The sequence below is a fragment of the Magnusiomyces paraingens genome (assembly GCF_902498895.1).
Source record: "Magnusiomyces paraingens strain CBS 517.90 genome assembly, contig: contig1, whole genome shotgun sequence".
NCBI classification, from domain to species: Eukaryota; Fungi; Ascomycota; class Dipodascomycetes; order Dipodascales; family Dipodascaceae; genus Magnusiomyces; species Magnusiomyces paraingens.
The window spans coordinates 3,518,966-3,539,208 of NW_022474067.1; the positions used below are offsets into that span (position 1 = coordinate 3,518,966).

General features: G+C 39.3%; 4 protein-coding genes across 4 annotated transcripts; 2 read left to right on the plus strand and 2 right to left on the minus strand.

Moving 5' to 3' along the window:
• Positions 1-926: 926 nt before the first annotated feature.
• Positions 927-3,420, plus strand: SAPINGB_P001040 (uncharacterized protein; the record flags this gene model as incomplete). Its single annotated transcript, XM_031995763.1, has 2 exons — positions 927-1,034; positions 1,090-3,420. The coding sequence occupies 2 exons, from the start codon at positions 927-929 to the stop codon at positions 3,418-3,420; spliced, it is 2,439 nt and encodes an 812-aa protein (XP_031851654.1).
• A 623-nt stretch (positions 3,421-4,043) lies between these two features.
• Positions 4,044-5,450, plus strand: SAPINGB_P001041 (uncharacterized protein; the record flags this gene model as incomplete). Its single annotated transcript, XM_031995764.1, has 1 exon — positions 4,044-5,450. One exon carries the CDS (start codon positions 4,044-4,046, stop codon positions 5,448-5,450), a length of 1,407 nt encoding a protein of 468 aa, XP_031851655.1.
• A 3,659-nt stretch (positions 5,451-9,109) lies between these two features.
• Positions 9,110-11,769, minus strand: SAPINGB_P001042 (uncharacterized protein; the record flags this gene model as incomplete). The annotated part of the gene is made up of 2 exons (XM_031995765.1): positions 9,110-11,601; positions 11,679-11,769. 2 exons carry the CDS (start codon positions 11,767-11,769, stop codon positions 9,110-9,112), a joined length of 2,583 nt encoding a protein of 860 aa, XP_031851656.1.
• A 3,406-nt stretch (positions 11,770-15,175) lies between these two features.
• On the minus strand, positions 15,176-19,564 carry SAPINGB_P001043 (uncharacterized protein; the record flags this gene model as incomplete). Its single annotated transcript, XM_031995766.1, has 1 exon — positions 15,176-19,564. One exon carries the CDS (start codon positions 19,562-19,564, stop codon positions 15,176-15,178), a length of 4,389 nt encoding a protein of 1,462 aa, XP_031851657.1.
• Between the last annotated feature and the right edge of the window lie 679 nt (positions 19,565-20,243).

The window sequence follows — 20,243 nt, forward strand, 5'->3', positions numbered from 1 at the left end:
GGGTTCACACAAATGAAAATATAACGAAAACAATTTCTAAGTTTTTTTTTATGTCTATTTTTACCTTTATCATAGCTTTGGCTTTGCCCATATAGTTCCAATTTCTCTTGTTCAAATATAACAGCCAACCAATTAATATATTTTAGACTTCACAGAGTCCCGTCAAAAGAAATTGAGCTTAGCAGATTTCAAAACAGGCTGATCTTTTATAATTTTTTCATATGGCCGTATGCATACTTTTAAAGGTAGCTATAAGTTTTGCAGATTACTGATTTATAAGGTTGATTAAAATTAAATTTGTTATCATTAATTCTAATAAGCAATAATAGATATTTTAAACTTATTAGTGATTTACTAACGAAGGTTCAGCCCTTTGTTTAAGAACTGTAAGCAACAATCTTATCAATGTTCTGAGGAATTTTTTAAAGCAGAGAAACACTGAATTATTTTATAGTATCATAAAACAAAATCAATCTTTAAGTACGTAAAATTTCTGAATCTATTTAATTTAATTTAATTTAAATTGATTTTGATTCTATTCCATTCTATTCTCTTCTATTTTTTAATATTTCTTAAAATCATGCTTATTAAATCTAATAAATTTTAATGGGGGGTCATATTTAAACCTTATGTACTAGAATATACGCAGATATGTGTTTTTTGTGGAACGGAGTTTTGGTGGTCATTTCCACAGAAACACAGCGTAAGCAACACTGAAATTTTTTTGTTCAGCAATTTTTTTTGTCATCACAACCTTTAGTTAACACATCTTCTTTTTGCATCCTCTACGTTTGTTTTAGGTGTCACTTTTAAAGATTTCTTGCTATAGTTTAAAACAGAGGGACATTTTCATATTTTTATAGCTCTTTTTGGACACACATTTTGTATTTGTGTAAATTCATTGCCCTACTTGCGGAAAGAATACAATGGAACAACAACGACACGGCCGCCCTATTCGCGATAGGACATCAAGAAGAGTGAACCCTTATGCGCGATTCAAGCCTGAGCCTGAACTAAATGCCAATCCCAATCAGGTATGCGTTTTTTTTTGATGTTATTTGACATGTTTACTTTGTCTAACAACTTTAGACCGGATCTTCAATTATCAACAAAGTCAAGTCGCTTTTCACATGGGCCAAAGCGCCAGTAAATTCAGAGAATGATAATGAAGAAAACAATACAAATAATACCAAATCATTTTTTGACAGTTTCAAAGTTTTTAAATTCCAAGCCCCTGATTTGTCTCGGTTTGGTAGCGGCAACAGCAACAGCAGTAGCAGCAGCAGCAGCAATGATAGCAATAACACAGCGCTACAACTTTCAACATCTGAACAAGCCGGACTAAGTCGTCTTGGACTAGAAAACTTGAATGAGGATGAGAATCTGTCTAGTAACTACCATGCTCTTGCGGAGTTTTTTGAAAAGAAAGGCTCTGAGCCTTTGACTGAAATTGAGGAAGAGGGCGTAAAGTCCATTTTAAGACGAATCCAACTGAAATCAGCAGGAAACAGTCCAAATGGAAAGCTGAGATACCCTGTAGCATCTATTCATGCACCTTCGCTTAATAGATTTGATAGTATTCCCAACACAGCAAATTCATTCATGCCGCGAAATGGAAAAAAGCAAAAGGCAAGCCACGAAAGTTCCGATTCCACACCGCTTATTAAATACACACCACTATATTCTGGAAACACAAAACGTCCTTTGGAAATAACCAAGTTTAAACTGCGGAAACTTAATAACCTTGCATCTATTCCTACACCTTATAGACCCACCACTGATTTAGAGTATTATCAATCTCAAGAAGATGATGAGCAGCTCCCTGACGTCGATAATGATTATGAGAGTACAGCTTTAGTTAAAGCGACTGAAGAAAATGGAAACTCCAATCTTGAGGAAGTGACTTCTGCTGAGGAAGAAAAGGAGATGAGCAAGACCGCTTCAGCTATGCTTTCACTTATTGAGCCTCTGGATGAGGAAAAGAAACAAGAGAACGGCAAACCCCAACCGAAGAAGCCTTTTATTAATCCATATGCATCTACAGCGGCGCGGTCTACGCCGCGAAATAAACGGCCTCGTCGGCCGGTCGTAGCATCATCTTTGTCTTCACCTTCAGGAATCATTAAGAGCTTAGAGCAGACCATGCCCGAATCCGGTGACAACAATACCGAAAACTCTAACTCAGGATCGGCATCGCTTCAGCGTAAAACAGATGCGGCTTTTGTGGATAAGTACAAACCAGCGCGTTCTTCATCACTACGCAAATCGCTTGATCTGACTGCTGACGAGGGGGGGTCTTCGCCGCGCGTCAGTATGATATCCACAACAATCATTGATACACAACAGCCCAAATTTACTGCTCGATGGTCCGCTCCTGAGTTTGCCGATGAAGAGGACGATGAAGGTGATGTCAAGTTAGATGATGCTCCTAAATCGTCGTCATCACCGCAATCGGCGAAGGCACCTTTATTTTCCTTTAGCAAGCCTAAAGAGAGTGCAGCTGAAGGCAAGCCTGCTGCTCCTCTATTTACTTTTGGCGATAACAAAAAGACTGAAGAAGAGAAGAAGGATGATTCCGAACCCCCTAATAAAGCTTCTACGTCACTTTTCAGTTTTGGTGGAGCCACTACTGATAAGCCTGCTAAGCCGCTCTTTGAGACTGGTATTGGTGCGGCGACAACGGCGGCGATCACGCCCACTATTACTTTAGGCTCAAATAACAGCACTGCATCACGGACCCCAGCCGCCACTTCCAAGCCACTATTTCCTACTACCTCATCATCGAAGCCTCTTTTCAGTACTGGATCCACAACCCAAGCACCTGCATTTAAGTTTGAGGGGCCTGCTATTGTTTCTGGTAATGCAGGATTTAGTGCTGCGCCAGCGGTTGCAACACCTACACTTTCAACATCTACAACAGTTCCCACAACATCGCCTATACGGCCAGCTGGGTCACCTGTGAAGTTTAGTTTTCAAGGAGCACCAGTTTCTGGGCCCAACAGTGGAGGTTTTAATTTTGGTGTGAATGGCAGTAACAGCAGCAGCAGCAGTAATACAGGTGCTCCCATTTTTAAGTTTACGGCTAATGGTGGTGGAATCAATGGTAATAGTGCAGTAGCAGCGACAACTACAACAGCCTCAAGTACTGGTAGTGGTGGATTTCAATTTACAGGTGTTGCCAATGGTAGCAACGGTAGCAACGGTAGCACGACGACGAAGCCGTTTATTTTTGGAGTTTCTCAGCAGCAATCAACATTGGCCACTAGTAAAGACAACAACGATGAAGAGTCGCGGAAGGTTGCTTCTGTTTCTGATTCGATGAAGATTGATTTTGGGACTGTTGATTTTGTGACTCCACCTTTGGGAGCTGTTGATGAAGCTGTAATTCAGACCCTGAAGGAAACGGAATTTATATTTTAGTTTAGCGCATGAAGTGCGCCAAGTTCCGGATTAATATTATATCTATATAATAATAACAATAATAATTATATACAATATAGTTTTTTTTTTTTTTAAAGATGAAGAATTTTCAATTTTAAAAAAAAAAGGAAGTGTAGAAAATTGGATTAGGGTAGATTGTTTTTTAGATTTTTTAGATGACGGATTCTCTATCTGTTGCTTGTTAGGTTTTGAAAGGTGGTTTAGAAATACGCGCGCGCAGGTAATAATTAACCAGCGGCTCGAGGACACCTGCCAACCGGTATTCAAAGATGCTCAAAGAGGCACGCGGGCAGACAGCGTTATCTATCACCGTTACGTAACTGGCTTTTGAGCGATGAGTCATCACATGACAAGCTTATGGCCCAAAGTGGCTTTGAATCGGTAATAGTGGGAGTGGTGGTGATAATTGAGAGATAAGGAAAGGCCGAGTATATAAATGTGCCACTTCCCTAAAAATCTTAAACATTTTTTTTTCTAGGTTTACTCTTTTTCTTTTTATTTAAGCTTATTATTTATTTTAAAACTTTTATTATATATATATAGACATCATTTCTTTCTTTTTTTCTCTTTTTTTTTTTTTCTCTCATTCATATAATCATACTATGGAACCTTTAGCTACTTACTTTCATTGTCCACTGACAGATAAGACTGGTACACCACTGGTCCAGTGGATTGCACGATATACTGGGTCTTGTGTTTACGGAACAGAATCTACATTATCTTGGGTCTTTGGATATATCTCTCTCATCTGCTGGCTGGGTGCTCAGCTCCCTCAGATTGTGACAAACTATCGCAACGGCTCTGTCGAGGGGTTATCGCTAGGACTTGTTTTCAACTGGTTCCTGGGTGACTTTACAAACTTTGTGGGTTGTGTACTGACCCACCAGCTTCCCTTTCAAACCCTCTTGGCCCTTTATTACATTTGCGTGGATCTGGTCCTTGGTGGCCAGTTTTACTACTACACTCGTCCTAAGAAGCAACGATTTCATCTTCACAATCATTCGCATGTCCAACGTCATAAAAAACACAAGAAACATGCTCATGTTGCGGCCGAGGATGAAATGGAAGCCCTTCTGAGTCCCGAAACATCTTTGTCAACAGAAACAGCTACTACAACTCAATCAATGAACATTCCTAGTAACCAAGCAGTTAATGTACCTCCACATGAACCACCATCAGTTACCTATGATTGTCCTATTTCCAACTCAGGCTCGTATCCATTTAAGAACTCTTCAACCGTCAGCCTCAAAGCTCTTTTAACCTCATCTTTTGTTTCGTCTTTCTCCAAAGTGCGGGGAGCCCCCCTGTATGCTCCTTCACAGGAAGATGCGTTTGATAACACAACAATAACACAAGTTTCATCCAACAATAATAATATTATCAAGACTCTTTCTACCGGTTTTTTTTCGATTCTTGCTATTAAATCAGAAACTATTGGTTTTATTTTTGCATGGACATGTACATGTTGCTATTTGATGTCACGAATTCCTCAGATTTACACAAATTATCGCCGCAAGTCTACGTCCGGCACGTCGATTTTGCTTTTTCTCGCTGCCTTAACCGGAAACACTACTTATACTCTTTCGATTCTATTGTCTCCAGCAGCCCGTGGACCTGGCTGCTGGGATTTTTTAAAGAATGAGCTTCCATTTTTGTTGGGTTCTGCTGGCACTATTATGTTTGATGTGACGATTTTCCTCCAGTGGATTCTTTACATGGACAATAAGACAGCAGTTGAGCTTGACGAGGAGAAGAAGTGCAGCAGCGTGATTGATGCTGCTGGCGATGTGTCACCATCAATGATGATTTCGCGGGAACACCATGCCGAGACCCAATCGGCCGGGTCTACTAAAAAGATTACTGCTGGGTCCACTAGTCCAGCTCTTTACTCAGAATCGCCCATGACTCAGGAGGCTTTACGGATTGTCGCGCAAAGAGACTTGAATGTTGCCTCCGAATCGACACCGCTTTCTGGTTCACCTCCACATGGATCCTACAACTCTTTGTAAATATTACAAGCACTACAAGCATTAGATGAAAGAGTTTCATTTTTTTTTTATTTTTTAGCATTTTAAGCATAGATAGATTTTTATTTATTTTTTTTTTTTTGGGAGCATTTTTGTTATTATTACTTGACATATATATAATAAATAGATTATGGTTTTTATAATAAGTATTTTTTTGAAAAAAAAAAAAAAAAAAAAAAGCATTTTGCGAAAATGCGATTGATTATGGGAGGGGATCGGGAGGAGAAGGAATGTTGTTAATTTGGTTTAAACCGGATGCATCAAGCCCATTAAGTGACACGACAATAAGATTCCATTTTCTTTTCCTCTATGACGCACAATAATTTACGCGACAAAGAAATTTAACTTCGATGAGTAATAAAATATATATATATATTTTTTTTAGAATCTTTAACATTTGTTTGTTTCTTTTTTCTAGTTGTTAAAAAAAGAAAAAAATAAATAAACAAAAGAGAACTCAAAATATTTGAAACTTTTCATATATGTATGTATATTGTTTATTTTTATTTTTTTTTTTTTTTCAAGATATATCTATTAAATTTTTTTTTTTTTCTTGTTCCATGCTTGTTCACGTGCATCATCACATTTTTTTCTTTCTTTCTAGAGCTAATCACGTGTAATAAGTATTCAGCCGCACTGTTCTTTACTTTTTTTTTTTTTTTTTTTATTCTTCTTGGGTTTTGAAATGTCAACGATCAACGATCATGATTATAATTAGAAGCCTCGATCGATGGATAAAATAAAAAAAATAAAATTGAAATTAAAATTGAAATTAAAATTAAAATTAAAATTAAGTAAGAATAAATAAAGTAGATTTTGATTAAGTACTGTAGTTGGATTTTTTTCGTTATTTTTTGTTATAATTTACAGATCAATTAGATTTTGCTAGGCATTAATATTTTATTAAAATCACAATATTTTACAAAGACTATTTTTTTTTAGTTTTTAAAAAAAAAAAAAAACTTCAAAAAATGCGCCTTGTTCAAAATGTAATTATTTTAATTATTTTAATTAAAAAAATTATAATTATTATAATTATTATAATATTTATTATTATTATTATTACTATTACTATTACTATTACTATTACTATTACTATTACTATTATTTTCTTAAACTCGGAAGTGGGGAAAGATATTGAGGAGGAGAAAAGGACCGGCAAAGAACGCACAAGTGAGTGGGAAACAGTGCAGCGGAAGATGGGAGGAATGGAAAGATAATGCGTAAGAAAGAGGACCTATAAAATACTTTCGGTCAACTGAACTCCATCTTTTTTCATATATATATTACTTTTCATTTCATTTAATTTTGTTTAGTTTAGTTTAGTTTAGTTTAGTTTTTTTGAAAAATAAAAAAAATATCAAAAAAGAAGGCTTTTTATATTTATTTAGTACACTACTATGATCACATCTTCAAAATTTGTATATTTTTAAGAGTAATTGAAAGGGCTTTTAATGTTCGGAACAAGCTTCCGGATTAGGAAGTCTGAATTATGGCAAAGTTTTTTAAACGATCACGCTCATCATCATTTTTAAGAAATTTTTCCTAATAATTATTATAATGAGCCCTTTTTTTTTTTACTTTAGAAAAGCACACACAATATTTTGCTCTCTTTTTTCTTTTTCTTTTTTTTTGCCTAGAGATTATAATGAGTGAAATTATTATATCTCTTTGAAAAATCATTTGTAGGGAAGTCAGCTGCCTTTTTGTTTGCTTGTTTCTTTTCATTTTTTTTTGTAATTAATAATAATAATATTATTATTATTATTATTATTCTCTCTTAGGTTTGCCTCTTGTTCTACTACCCCAGATTCTATGTACCCCATTGGTCAAGATGATAACGAAAAAGAAAAGAAGATCATAAGGAAATACTAGAATAGAAAAAAGAAAAAAAATTATTTAGAACTCCAATGAACTTTTAAAAGTTTCAATATTGAAATCAAAAAGTTTTCCTGGAACGTAATTTAGCACGTCATTCAAAGACATTTATTATAGGACGAAGAAGAAGAAGATGATGATGATGATGATGATGATGATGATGATGATGATGATGATGATGATGATGATGATGATGATGATGATGACTCAAAATGTAATGGATTCTACTATATCTGAACTATAATCACTCCATTTATTATCAACTAAGATATTTTCAACAAACTTTTTCATTTTAGACCCCTCGGTATGTGGGCTGTTTAAAAGAAATAAAAATTCTAAAAAAAAAAAAAAAAAAAAAGGTGACTGGTTCTTTGGCACCTCGTCTCGTAAATATGTGTGGTCTGAGAGGTTGTAACATTAATAGAAAATAATAGCAATTAGCATAATAATAATAATAATAAGCAAACAATACAAACCACGTCATTTGATGAACTTTTCAATTCCTTGCTCACATTCTTCTTCTTCTTCTTCTTAATAATTATTCTTCTCCCATGATCATTTCAAAAATTGTAATCACATTAAATTTCAAAGGCACTATACTTTTCAGCCAATTACGACAAATCCTTAGGCGTAATTAGTAGCCCTTATAGAAATACAAACTTTAGAATTTACCACTAAAGCAAACATTCCACACACAAACCTAATAAATAGTTAATCACTGGATAATTATCTTATAAGTTGACTAAAAAAAATTGTAGACATAACTCAAGCTTAAAAAAAAAAAAAACTTAGTGCTGATAGGCGCGGCAAGTAACCTTATTTTAATTTTTTTTTCTTCGTCCCTCCAATCTGGTTTCAAGGCCATCACTCTTACCCCGGATTTTTTTTTTTTTTTAAACTTGAATACATGCAAATTCTCAAGTGTGTATGTTGCAAATTTGCAAATTTATAAATTTGAGGCAACAACAATTTTTCGGGCTTGGCCGAATCTTCTCCGGAAATTAAAATTTTACCGTCAGCAGCTTAAAAAAAAAAAAAAGAGTGCGTGATGTTGGGCATCCCCACAATTTGCTACACTAGTAGCCGTTAGTGCTCCCTTCCTCTCCAAAAAAAAAAAAAAAAAAAAAAATTAGTGTACTATTATCCCTTTGGCCAACAACAATTACCCCACGATTTAGCAATTGTGTTATTTTATTGTTTGTTTGATTTCTATTCAAGGGTTATAGAATTATATAACATCAGCATCTGCGCTATCCTTCTTGTCCATACTATATATCTTTTCATTTTAATAATAAACTTTTAATTTTGCCTTCAACATTGCATCTCCAACAGCCGGAAAATAAGTCCTTATGCCATAACAAATATAGGATCACGTGAACAAAAAGTTTTCTAAAAATAGCAACAAATTTTTATTATGTCTTAATATTAAGATCTGTTACCCCACAATCTACAGTAACCTATGGCACTATGGCCGAGCGGTTAAGGCGAAAGATTAGAAATCTTTTGGGATTTCCCGCGCAGGTTCGAGTCCTGCTGGTGTCGATAACTTTTTGCTTAGTTTTTTAGTTTTTTAATTAATATTTTTTTTTTTTAAGTTTTGAAAAAAAAAAAAAAAAAAAAACTGAGACTACAATGCTTTTCTAATCCTCCATATAAACTCACTATCCTTTAAAAACAATATAAAATCCTTATCCATGTGTTAATACTTTTTAATAAATTATAATTACTTCTCTTTTTATTTTTTTTTTATCTGATAACCATCTTTAAATTGTAATTTCTGCCGACAATGGCAAGTCTCGGCTGCTATTGCCCACAAGGAATCGATACTTTCCTCGAGGAACAACCCAGCTTTGGCTTTCCACATCCCATACACTTAAATCTCTGCGCTGTACTTTAAAAGTAAGCTTAGCCGACTGTCCCACGTTCAAATATGGCTTCTCAAACCCTCGAAGCTGTCTAGGTGGTACATCATATTTGCCGCCCTGCGGATACTCGACATAGAGCTGGAAAGCCTGGCTGCCGGGAAAAGGACCATTATTCACAGCAGTCACACTCAGTGTATATGCAGTCTCAAACAAAGCCGGGTTTCCACCTAAGCCACCTCCAGCAAGCGGAGCACTAGAAATGGCATCAGTCACATTGATACAACTACCCTTGACATTTCCAACGTCTCCAGAATTGCTCAACCAAGGGTAAATGTACCGCGGCACTGCGGCAAATCCTGGAGGAAACGTATAAGCATCTGCATTAGTGGGCTTGTTGCAAGCCAAAGCTGACACAGGCTTGAGAGAAGGAGGCTGCGGCAACTGTTCCGAAGGTGCTGTTCCAGATTCAATCTTGAAGTCAGACAATCCAAATGACGAGTAAGACAACCCATAGCCAAACTCGTACCGTGGTGTCAACCCATTCTTGTCAAAGAGTCTATAGTCGACATAAATTCCCTCGGTAAAGTCGGCCTGCGGCTTGCCATTACCGGGGCTAGTCACTATAGGTATATAATCCTTGTCATCGCGAGCAATGGTAAACGGAAGCTTACCACTGGGATTGCTCAAGCCAAAGAGTACATTGGCAACTGCAATGCCAGCATCTTGTCCACCCGGAAGTGCAAATAGTACAGCCTTAATATTGGGATGATCAATCCAGCGTTCCAAATTGGTCGGGCCCACAGAAGAAATTACCACAATATTGTTTTTGTTTTTTTCTGCTGCACGCAAAATCACCTCGTCCGCATTATGCCATAAAGACGCGTTTCTGCGATCACCATAATTGCTATCAAAACTCGCAAACCCTTCGCCAGCATTAGTAAGAGCAAAAATAATATTGGCATCTGCAATAGAAACCTTGCTTAGAAACCCATCCAAATTAAACGCCGTAAAGTCATAGTCAACTGTCATGCCAATTTTGCGTGCAGCATCATTCACTGCTTCAAAAGGCGTCACAAAGTGCTGAAAGTCAACGGCACCAGACCCCCATCCTTGACCAAGAGCACCATCGCTGCATGCAAAGTCAGGCTTGCAATTGGCCCCCCGTGGATCGGGACCCGCAGCCTTGCCAAAAATGTTAATCTTGCGCGGATTAAGACTTCCACCAACAAGTGGCAACACATTACCACTATTTTTAAGCAACACAATACCTTCAGTTGCAACTTGTAATGCTGCTGATTTTGACAAATCGTTATTGCTAGCAACCACATGCTTATTCACTTCGCGCCAGCCAACATTACCAAGCGGATGCTCAAACCCCCAAGTATCCTTGGTCCAAGAAGAAAAGTTGGGACCACTCTGCGTTGTATTGATACTATCCAGTCCCACATAATAGTATGCTGCCAAAATACGCACAGCCATGTCATCCAAACGCCAGTCACCCAGAGACCCGTCCAGCACGGCACGCGTCAAACGATTACCCCAAAATGTGTCCGGACTTGTAAAATACCCAGAGTCACCAGGCATAGCCATATCCAAACCAGCCTGTGCAGAAAAGATACCCGTCTTCATGGCCCACCAGTCAGACATGACAAAACCTTGAAATCCAAGCTCTTCTTTAAGAAGCTTATTAATCAAGTATGAGTTTTCGCACGCATATGTATTGTTGATAGTATTGTATGAGCACATTACTGAGCCCACACCTTCATTCACAACATCGGCAAACGGCCACATATAAATCTCATGCATAGTACGGTCATCAATGTTGCTGCTAAGAGATTGAGAAATTGGTCCACTTCCATAGTACTCGCCAACCTGCCTAAAGTGTTCTTGTTCATTACCAATAAAATGTTTAATGGTGGCCACCAGCCCAGCTTTTTGAATTTCACGTGTAGTCGCTCGAGCAGCCACACCCTGTAGGTATGGATCCGCACCAAAACCTTCCCATGTTCTGCCACCAAGAGCATTACGACCAAGAGGTCCAACTGCTGGACCTAGTACCACATGCACTCCTTTGGCCTTGTGTTCAAGAGCCAAAGCCTTTCCGCGAAATGCAATCAATTCCTTGTTAAATGAAGCACCAGCAGTGATTCCTGCAGGGAAAGCTGAAATAAAATCGGTAAAACGCACACCTAGAGGACCATCCTGCATACATAACGATGGAATATTAAATCGAGGTACCGAACCAGTGTTTCCGACACATAAGTCAGCTTCCCAGCCTGAACCTGTAGTCAAATTCACCTTTTCAGGAATTGTCATCTGTGAAACAACGCTTCGTGCACGGTCATAAGCTTTGCTCCATTTATCATCCGTAGTCAACCGACCACCAATGGCTTTTTGGAAGAAAGAAAAGGAAAAAATGTTAAAATTAAAGATTTGAATGGGTTTTTTTTTACTGGTTTGTACTTACGTGATTTCAAGTACTGTGGAGATGTGAATTGTGCAACAGTTAGAACTGTGAGGTAAAGAGCCGTCAAGCTCGTAATTATTTGAAATTTCATTGAGTTTATTCTTGGACTGAAAAGGAAAAAGAGAAAGAAAAAATAAATCAAAATCTTTCAAAAAATGAGATGTTCATACATATATATACCAAAATTCATTATTATTACCAAATTCAGATAGTGTCTGAAATTTCAAACGTTTTCTTTTCCTTTCCCTTTGGCAATAGATGAGCGGCGATGTTTCATAGAAGAAAAAGAAGTGAATAAGCGTTTAACTATATCAAAGGCAAAAGCCGAAATCTCAGATTGTCATATGACTCTTTTTCCTTCTTTTTTTTTTTTTCTCTTTAACCCTTAAACTTCATCCCATATTAACTAATATCCAGAAAAAATGAAAATTATGTTTATATGACTAAAAGTCATCATTTGAACAAAAGAACCTCGTAAGCCGATAGCTAAGTTAGTATTATGTCATTACGCAGCAATATCTTGCTGAATTTTTTGTTTTGACGGGTTCGGAATAAAAAAAAATAAAGAGGGGCCCTGTTTAAACAAACTATATAAATGTCTGTATTCGATGTGTCTGCCAAATTAATGCCATCACAATGTGAAAAATAATTACTTGCTCAAATTTGTGGGAAAGAATACATTTACAAAAAATAACAACTTTAAAAAAAATTATATAAACTGTTTAACTATTTTTCTTTTTATAGTTTAGTCACATTGCTAATATATAAAAATATCAAAGAAAAAGATAATCAGCAATAATGTTAATATTTTCAAAAAGAGAGGAATTCTATTGTGAAAAAAAATCGTTAAAGGAAAGTATAAATTTTCTAAATAAAAAAAAGAATTAAAAAGAGAATTAAAAATTACTGTACTTTATTGATAGTTTAGAAGCTGGAGTCCGTTTAGATTTTATACGTCTCTTTCTATCTTCTTTGATCTACGACTTCCCTCCCTTGTGTAGTATCATTTGTGAATTCTAATGTTTTGGATCTAAAAATAACCAGTGCAAATGTATATCAAATTTAAGTTATTTGAAATCAATTCAGTACATTTTAGTATTGTTCCAAGAATTATTATTGTAAATTTACAAATATATATATATATATATATATATTCAATTCGAGGATTATTATAAATTGTTATATCAACATTAACGCTATTTAATTTGTTCTACTATATATATAACTTTTTGTTTTTACAATGAACCGTTAATTTGATTTCATCATTGTATCGCCAATAGCCTGAAAATTATTTCTAAAGCCAACTCAAAAAAAAAAAAAGGCACAAATTAAACCTTTACAACTTATCATCAAATACCCGTTTGTTTGTTTGTTTGTTTGTTAGTTTTTATTCAAGGGTTATATAATTATATAACATCAGCTGCGCTATCCTTCTTGTCCATACTATATATCTTTTCATTTTAATAATAAACTTTTAATTTTGCCTTCAACATTGCATCTCCAACAGCCCGAAAATAAGTCCTGATGCCAGCTTACGAGGAACAGGGGGTTAAAAATAACCAAACCTTCCCAACTTATCTTCACTTGTCTTCATCAATGCTGTAATTGTATTTCTTAATCCCTCCAAGCAGAGATAAAGCTTACAATCTCTTGTAAGCCAGTTAAACTGTTTAAGAGAGTCGGCATGTCCATCTCTGAAGATATCCGTTTCAGTCCTTTTCTTTCTTCTTCAAGCAAAGGACACTCAACCAAAATGTGATGAACTGTTTCCAGCTCTCCACATTTGCAGTTGTAACTATCCTTTTCAATTCCAAACTTTTTAAACCATGCGCCAAAGTTGCCATGGCCTGTGCGAAACTGAGTAATATTACTCAAGATCCTTCGACTATCTTTCTTCATGATCACTCCCGTGACCATTTTGGAAAGATTATCGGTACATTTCGACTCCACTGTGATATTATGACACCACAGATCCTTATTACTATTCCAATACATTTCTTGTCATTCTTCCATTGCTTGTTTCTTCAAAATTCCAATCGTCTGATTTTGTTGATGTTTCAGTGTAAGAGGTTCAACCCTCTTGCATTTTCGTTTTTCATCCTTTTTAATCATGTAGTCTCTATCATCTTCCGCCAAAATGTAAAGCGTGGTTAGCTTTGGAATTGGATATTTCTCAATCAATGTTAACAAATGACCATTAATAGGATTAGTTTTGCTAATATTTAGGTGTAAACGAATAGCTTTTCGTGCCACCATAAATTTTAGCCTAATACTATATGGCATAATACCAGCTTCCTTTTGTAATACCGCAATAGGGGTCGTGCGATAAGCACCAACAATTCTTCTTAAAGCCATGTTCTGCCATCAAATGTTTGTTTTTATTCAAGGGTTATAGAACTATATAACATCAGCATCTGCGCTATCCTTTTATTGTCTGACTATGTGACTTGCCGGTTTTCATTTGTACCTTTTTAGTACGGGTGGTTTCTGTTCTGTGCGTCTCCGGTAGCCCGGAAGATGGGCCCTGATGCCAGCTTACGAGGAACAGGGAGAACCAGTCTGTCGGTCCCAAAACCTTCCCAACCCATTTCCACTTATCTTCACGGACGCCCATGTATTTCTTAATCTCTTCCGTCAGAGATACGGCCCGCAATCACCTGCAGGCTATTTAGACTGTACGAAAGAGTCGGCATTCCTGTAACCAGGGTAGCCTATGGTTTTCAGTCTAGGTGTATACTCCCGTACACATCCTCAGGAAAAGGGGGTATTCTGGGAATCGAACCCAGTATCTTCCGCTGTCGAGCAAACGTGTTATCCTTTACACCATCCAGCCCTTTCCCCTTTCTGCCATCAAATACCCTAAAATTTAACATTTTTTTCTAATTAGTTTTTGCGGTTTATATAGAAAAGAAATTTTTTATTACTAATATGCACTAGTAGTTTAGGGGTAAAATTTGACGTTCCCATTGTCAAGTCCCCGGTTCGAGTCCGGGCTAGCGCATTTTTTTGGCTCTAACTTTTCTTTTAAGTAATTAGAAAGTTTTTTTTTTTTCAACAAACAGGCCTTGTAAATTTTTTTTCAAGAGGACAATTTTTGATTCCGATAATTGTTAAAATTTCTCAGAGTATTATCATTTAAGCAAACCAATTTTTAGTAAAAACCGAAAATTCAAATATATTTTTTATATAATTTTTATAATACAATCTAATGATACAAAACTAAACATTAAGCAATAAACCAATAAAATAACCTGGTGGGATGAAGAAACCGTGAGAAGAGAAAGGAATAAGATGGGATAAAAGAGCGAATGGGAAAAGTCATAATTTTTTTTTGTAACATTGTTTTTTTTTTAAGGGGGCATCAATCATAATAAAGGGGTCGTAGCAAGAATTGAGGAAAGTTCCTCTTCAAAAATCATAATTCGTGAAAGGTGAGGTGTGAATTTGAATGGAAATAAAAAAAAAGCAACTTCGCATCTCTTTGTTAGTCCATTTCTTCAGAAAAGATAGAAGAAAGAGAGAATGGAAACAATAACCATCATGAAAGAAGAAGAGGAAACAGGTGCAGTGCCACGAGCAGCACCATTCAAGCTTTCGACAGTGACTGTGGCAAGACCACCATTAACTGTAGTTGGGAGCAAGATTCCAGTAACCACATCAGTGGCTGTGGCAGAGCCCGCTGAGTTGGATCGAGTAGTGGTGTAAACAACACCAGTAACTAGGGTCTGTTGGCCACCCTTAGCAGAAGTCATAAAGGTAGTAACCTGCTTACCAAAGTACTGGGGGAGAGCAGTCAAGGTGAGGGTGTCAGTGGCAGAACCAGAAGACTCAACAGACTCGTAAAGAATACCAGTGGCGGTAGAGAGCGAACCAGCCGAGTCGGTGGTAGTGTATACAACAGCAGTGTAGGGAATTGTGGTAGTCTCACCGCTGAGAACAGTTCCTACCGTTGTAGTATAAGGGAGGTCAGGGTTGGGAAGGTGATGGAGAGTGACAGTAACAATATCACCATCAGAGTTGGTTGTGGGGTAAAGAATGCCAGTAACGTCTTCAGGATTGCCATTGGCATCTGAAGTGGTAGCGAAAACAACACCAGTAACAGTGACAGTGACACCGAAAGCATCAGTGGTCTCAAAAGTTGTTGTGGCAGTGGGAGAAACACCAGTGACATCAATAATATTATCATCAGTGCTCTTGGGGAGGTGGTGGAGAGTGACGGTAACAATATCTCCATCAGAGTCAGTGGTGGGGTAAAGAATGCCTGTATAAGAAGCAGTATTGCCATCAGAGTCAGTAGTAGGAAGAACAACACCAGTAACTGTTACAGTATTTCCAGAAGCATCGGTAGTCTCAAAGGTGGTAGTGGCTTCAGGAGTGACGCCAGTAACGTCAATGAGGTTGTCATCGGCGGAAGATGTGGGAAGATTATGAAGAGTGACAGTAACAATATCACCATTAGAGTCAGTGGTGGGGTAAAGAATGCCTGTATAAGAAGCAGTATTGCCATCAGAGTCAGTAGTAGGAAGAACAACACCAGTAACTGTTACAGTATTTCCAGAAGCATCGGTAGTCTCAAAGGTGGTAGTGGCTTCAGGAGCAACACCGGTAACATCGATGAGATTATCATCAGTGGAAGAAGGCAGGTGATAGCCAGTGACGGTAATAATATCGCCATCAGAGTTGGTAGTGGTGATAAGTAAACCAGTGTAAGAAGAAGTCTTGCCATCAGCATCAGTGGTAGGAAGAACAACACCGGTAACAGTAACAGTATTTCCAGAAGCATCGGTAGTCTCGAAGGTGGTGGTGGCCTCAGGAGCAACACCGGTAACATCGATAAGGTTATCGTCACTAGAAGCAGAAGAAGGCAAGTGGTAGCCAGTGACGGTAACAATGTCGCCATCAGAGTTGGTAGTTTGATAAAGAACTCCAGTGTAAGAAGAAGTCTTGCCATCAGCATCAGTGGTAGGAAGAACAACACCGGTAACAGTAACAGTATTTCCAGAAGCATCGGTAGTCTCGAAGGTGGTGGTGGCCTCAGGAGCAACACCGGTAACATCGATAAGGTTATCGTCACTAGAAGCAGAAGAAGGCAAGTGGTAGCCAGTGACGGTAACAATGTCGCCATCAGAGTTGGTAGTTTGATAAAGAACTCCAGTGTAAGAAGAAGTCTTGCCATCAGCATCAGTGGTAGGAAGAACAACACCGGTAACAGTAACAGTATTTCCAGAAGCATCGGTAGTCTCGAAGGTGGTGGTGGCCTCAGGAGCAACACCGGTAACATCGATAAGGTTATCGTCACTAGAAGCAGAAGAAGCAAGATGATGGCCGGTAACGGTGACAATGTCTCCGTCCGAGTTAGTGGATTGAATAAGAACGCCAGTATACAATGAAGTGTGACCTTCTGAATCTGTGGTAGGGAGAATGACACCAGTGACAGTAACAGTATTGCCAGAAGAATCCGTAGTGGCATAGGTAGTCGTGCCCTCAGGTGTCACACCGGTAACGTCAATTAAGTTATCATCGTCGCTGGATCCGGCACCAGATGTTGGAAGATGACGGCCGGTGACAGTGGCAAGCTTGCCATCCGAGTTTGTGGTCGGGACAAGGAAGCCAGTGTAAGAAGAGGTTTGGCCATCAGTTCCAACGGTGGGGATAACAACGCCTGTAGCGGTAACGGTGTGACCAGAAGCATCAGTGGTCTGGAAGGTAGTAGTAACTGGAGCAACACCAGTAACATCAATGATGTTGTCATCAGAACTAGCAGCAGAAGCAGCAACAGCAGCGGTAGGCAGGTGGTGGCCCGTGACGGTGACGAGATCTCCATCCGAGTTAGTGGTCTGGTAAATAACACCGGTGAAGGAAGAAGTCTTTCCGTCGGACCCAGTAGTGGGGAGCACAACGCCAGTAGCTGTGACGGTCTTACCCGAAGCATCGGTGGTCTCGAAAGCGGTTGTGACAGGTGCAACACCAGTGACATCAATGATATTGTCATCAGAAGCACTGGGAGACGCTGTCGAGGGGAGACGGGTGCCGGTGACATCGATAAGATCGCCATTAGAGTTGGTAGTTTGGTAGACAATACCAGTGACAGTGGAAGGCTTGCCATCGGCGCCGGTGGTAGTGATGAGGACACCGGTCGCATCAACAGTCTTACCATCAGAGTCGGTGGTTTTCAAAGCTGTAGTAGGGAAGGAGCCAGTGACGTCAAGAATGTTCTCGTCGGAAGCAGTGGCAGCGGCGGCGGCACCACTACGAGGAACAGCGGAGCCGGTAACATCGACAAGATCGCCATTGGAGTCAGTGGTGGCCTGAAGATACCCAGTGGCAGTAACAGTGGCACCCTGGTCATTGGTAGTGGGGTAAATAACCTGTGTGACTTGATAAGTAGAGCCAGCGGAATTAGTTGTGGGGAAAACGGTAGTATGAGTAGCAAAAGCGGCACCAGTGGCAGTAGCAGATGCACCAGTGGCAGTAGCAGATGCACCAGTGGCAGTAGCAGATGCACCAGTGGCAGTAGCAGATGCACCAGATGCACCAGAAGATGCACCAGAAGATGGGGCGGTACCAGTAACATCAACTATGCTGCCATTTGAGTCGGTAGACTTTGCAACAGCAGCGGTGGAAGCAGTGACAGTTTCAACGACAGTGTGTTTGCCAGAAGATGCTCCAGAGGCAGATGCTCCAGTGGCAGATGCTCCAGAGGCAGATGCTCCAGAGGCAGATGCTCCAGTGGCAGATGCTCCAGTGGCAGATGCTCCAGTGGCAGATGCTCCAGTGGCAGATGCTCCAGTGGCAGATGCTCCAGAGGCAGATGCTTCAGAGGCAGATGCTCCAGAGGCAGATGCTCCAGTGGCAGATGCTCCAGAGGCAGATGCTCCAGAGGCAGATGCTCCAGATTGAGCAGGTGTAGAAGGAGCAGTGCCAGTAACATCAACCAAACTACCATTGGCATCTGTGGATCTTGCAGAAGCCTCGTTGGAAGCAGTAACGGTAACAATGTGAGTGGAAGGGCCAGTGGCTGAGGCAGTAGCAGCAGCTGAGGCTGCAGATGCGGCAGCTTGAACAGAGGCAACAGATGCAGCAGCTCGAACAGAGGCAACGGATGCAGCAGATGCAACAGATGCAACGGACGCAACGGACGCAGCTGAAGCAGCTGAAGCAGCTGAGGCGACAGACGCAACAGAAGCAGCAGAAGCAGCTGCAGCGACCGATGCAACAGATGCTTGGGAGGCAAGAGAAGCGGCAGAGGCTGAGGCACCGGAGACGGCGGCAGCAACGGCGGATGCAGCCTCAGAGGCTGGGGCGGTGCCGGTGACTACGACAAGGTTGCCATTGGAGTCGGTAGAAGGTTGGAGGTAGCCAGTTGCGAATTCAGTGTTGCCTGCAGAGTTTGTTGTGGGGTAGAGGATTCCAGTGACATCGATGGTGTTTCCTGAAGAGTCAGTTGCGGAGTAGACGAGCTGGGTTTGTGTGCCGGTAACGCTACCTTGAGCATCTGTGAGTTCGCGTGCTGTTGTATAGAGTGTTCCAGGAATTGTAGCAAGGTTGTTTGTAGCGGCGGTGTTTTCAGAACCGGCAGTGACGGTGACTGTTACAGTGATTGGTTGAGGGGTCAGGGTCGGGGCACCTTCTGCACTGACGGTTATGATGTTAGCGGCAGAGATTTCGCCTGCAACAGTGGTTTGTGCCGCGTTGGTTGCAGCAGTGTTTGCGGTTGCAACGGCAGTGTTGCCAGCAGCGGTAGCAGCAGTGGCGCCGGTAGGTGAGTCGGTGGAGGCATCAGAGAGCCAAAGGAAAGAGAGGGGGGCTGTTTGACCCGTGACGACGGATTGCGCATGGGCAAGGACGGCGGCCGACGCCGTTGCGAAGACCAAGGAGTATCTCATTGAAATGAAAAAGGTAAACTATATAGGGGTATCTTAAGAATGGGGGGTATCTTGAAGTCCAATAATAAAGAATTAAAATTAGAATTAAGCTTTTTAGAAGGTCGATGGATATTATGGAAGGTTTGTACAGAATTAGAAAGTGATTTTGAAATAAAAAGAAGAGGAAATAAAAAAAAGTATAAATTTAGAAGAAAAGAAAAGGCGGATTTTGAAAAGGTTTATATAGTTTTTTTTAAAAATTGTTTTTAATATATATATATATAAAAGATCAAATATTTTAGATATAATAAAGACCTTGCCCATTTTCAAACAAAAAGGAGGCGGCAGTTGAGGCATGGTCATAATGAGGAGACCAAAAAAAATTTGAATGCGAGTGAATGAATATCCGCAAGTTGAATTTCAGAGGAGAATGCAGATGGCCCGAACAAGTATATTAATCATGGTATTATATCGGCAGGGATGAAAAAAAAAAAGACTTAAGATTGAAAAAAAAACGTGAAAGGAAACCCAGCCAGCCTTTCATGTTACTCAATTTTAGACTTTGACAGGTTCTTTTTTTTGGTAGATCCAGCCAGCCTTTTCTTTAATTTTTATGGCATGGAAGCATTCCAATGTATTGTCGAAAAAAAGAAAAAAAGAAGGATAATATAAAAAAAAAGAAAAAAAAAAGAAGGATAAT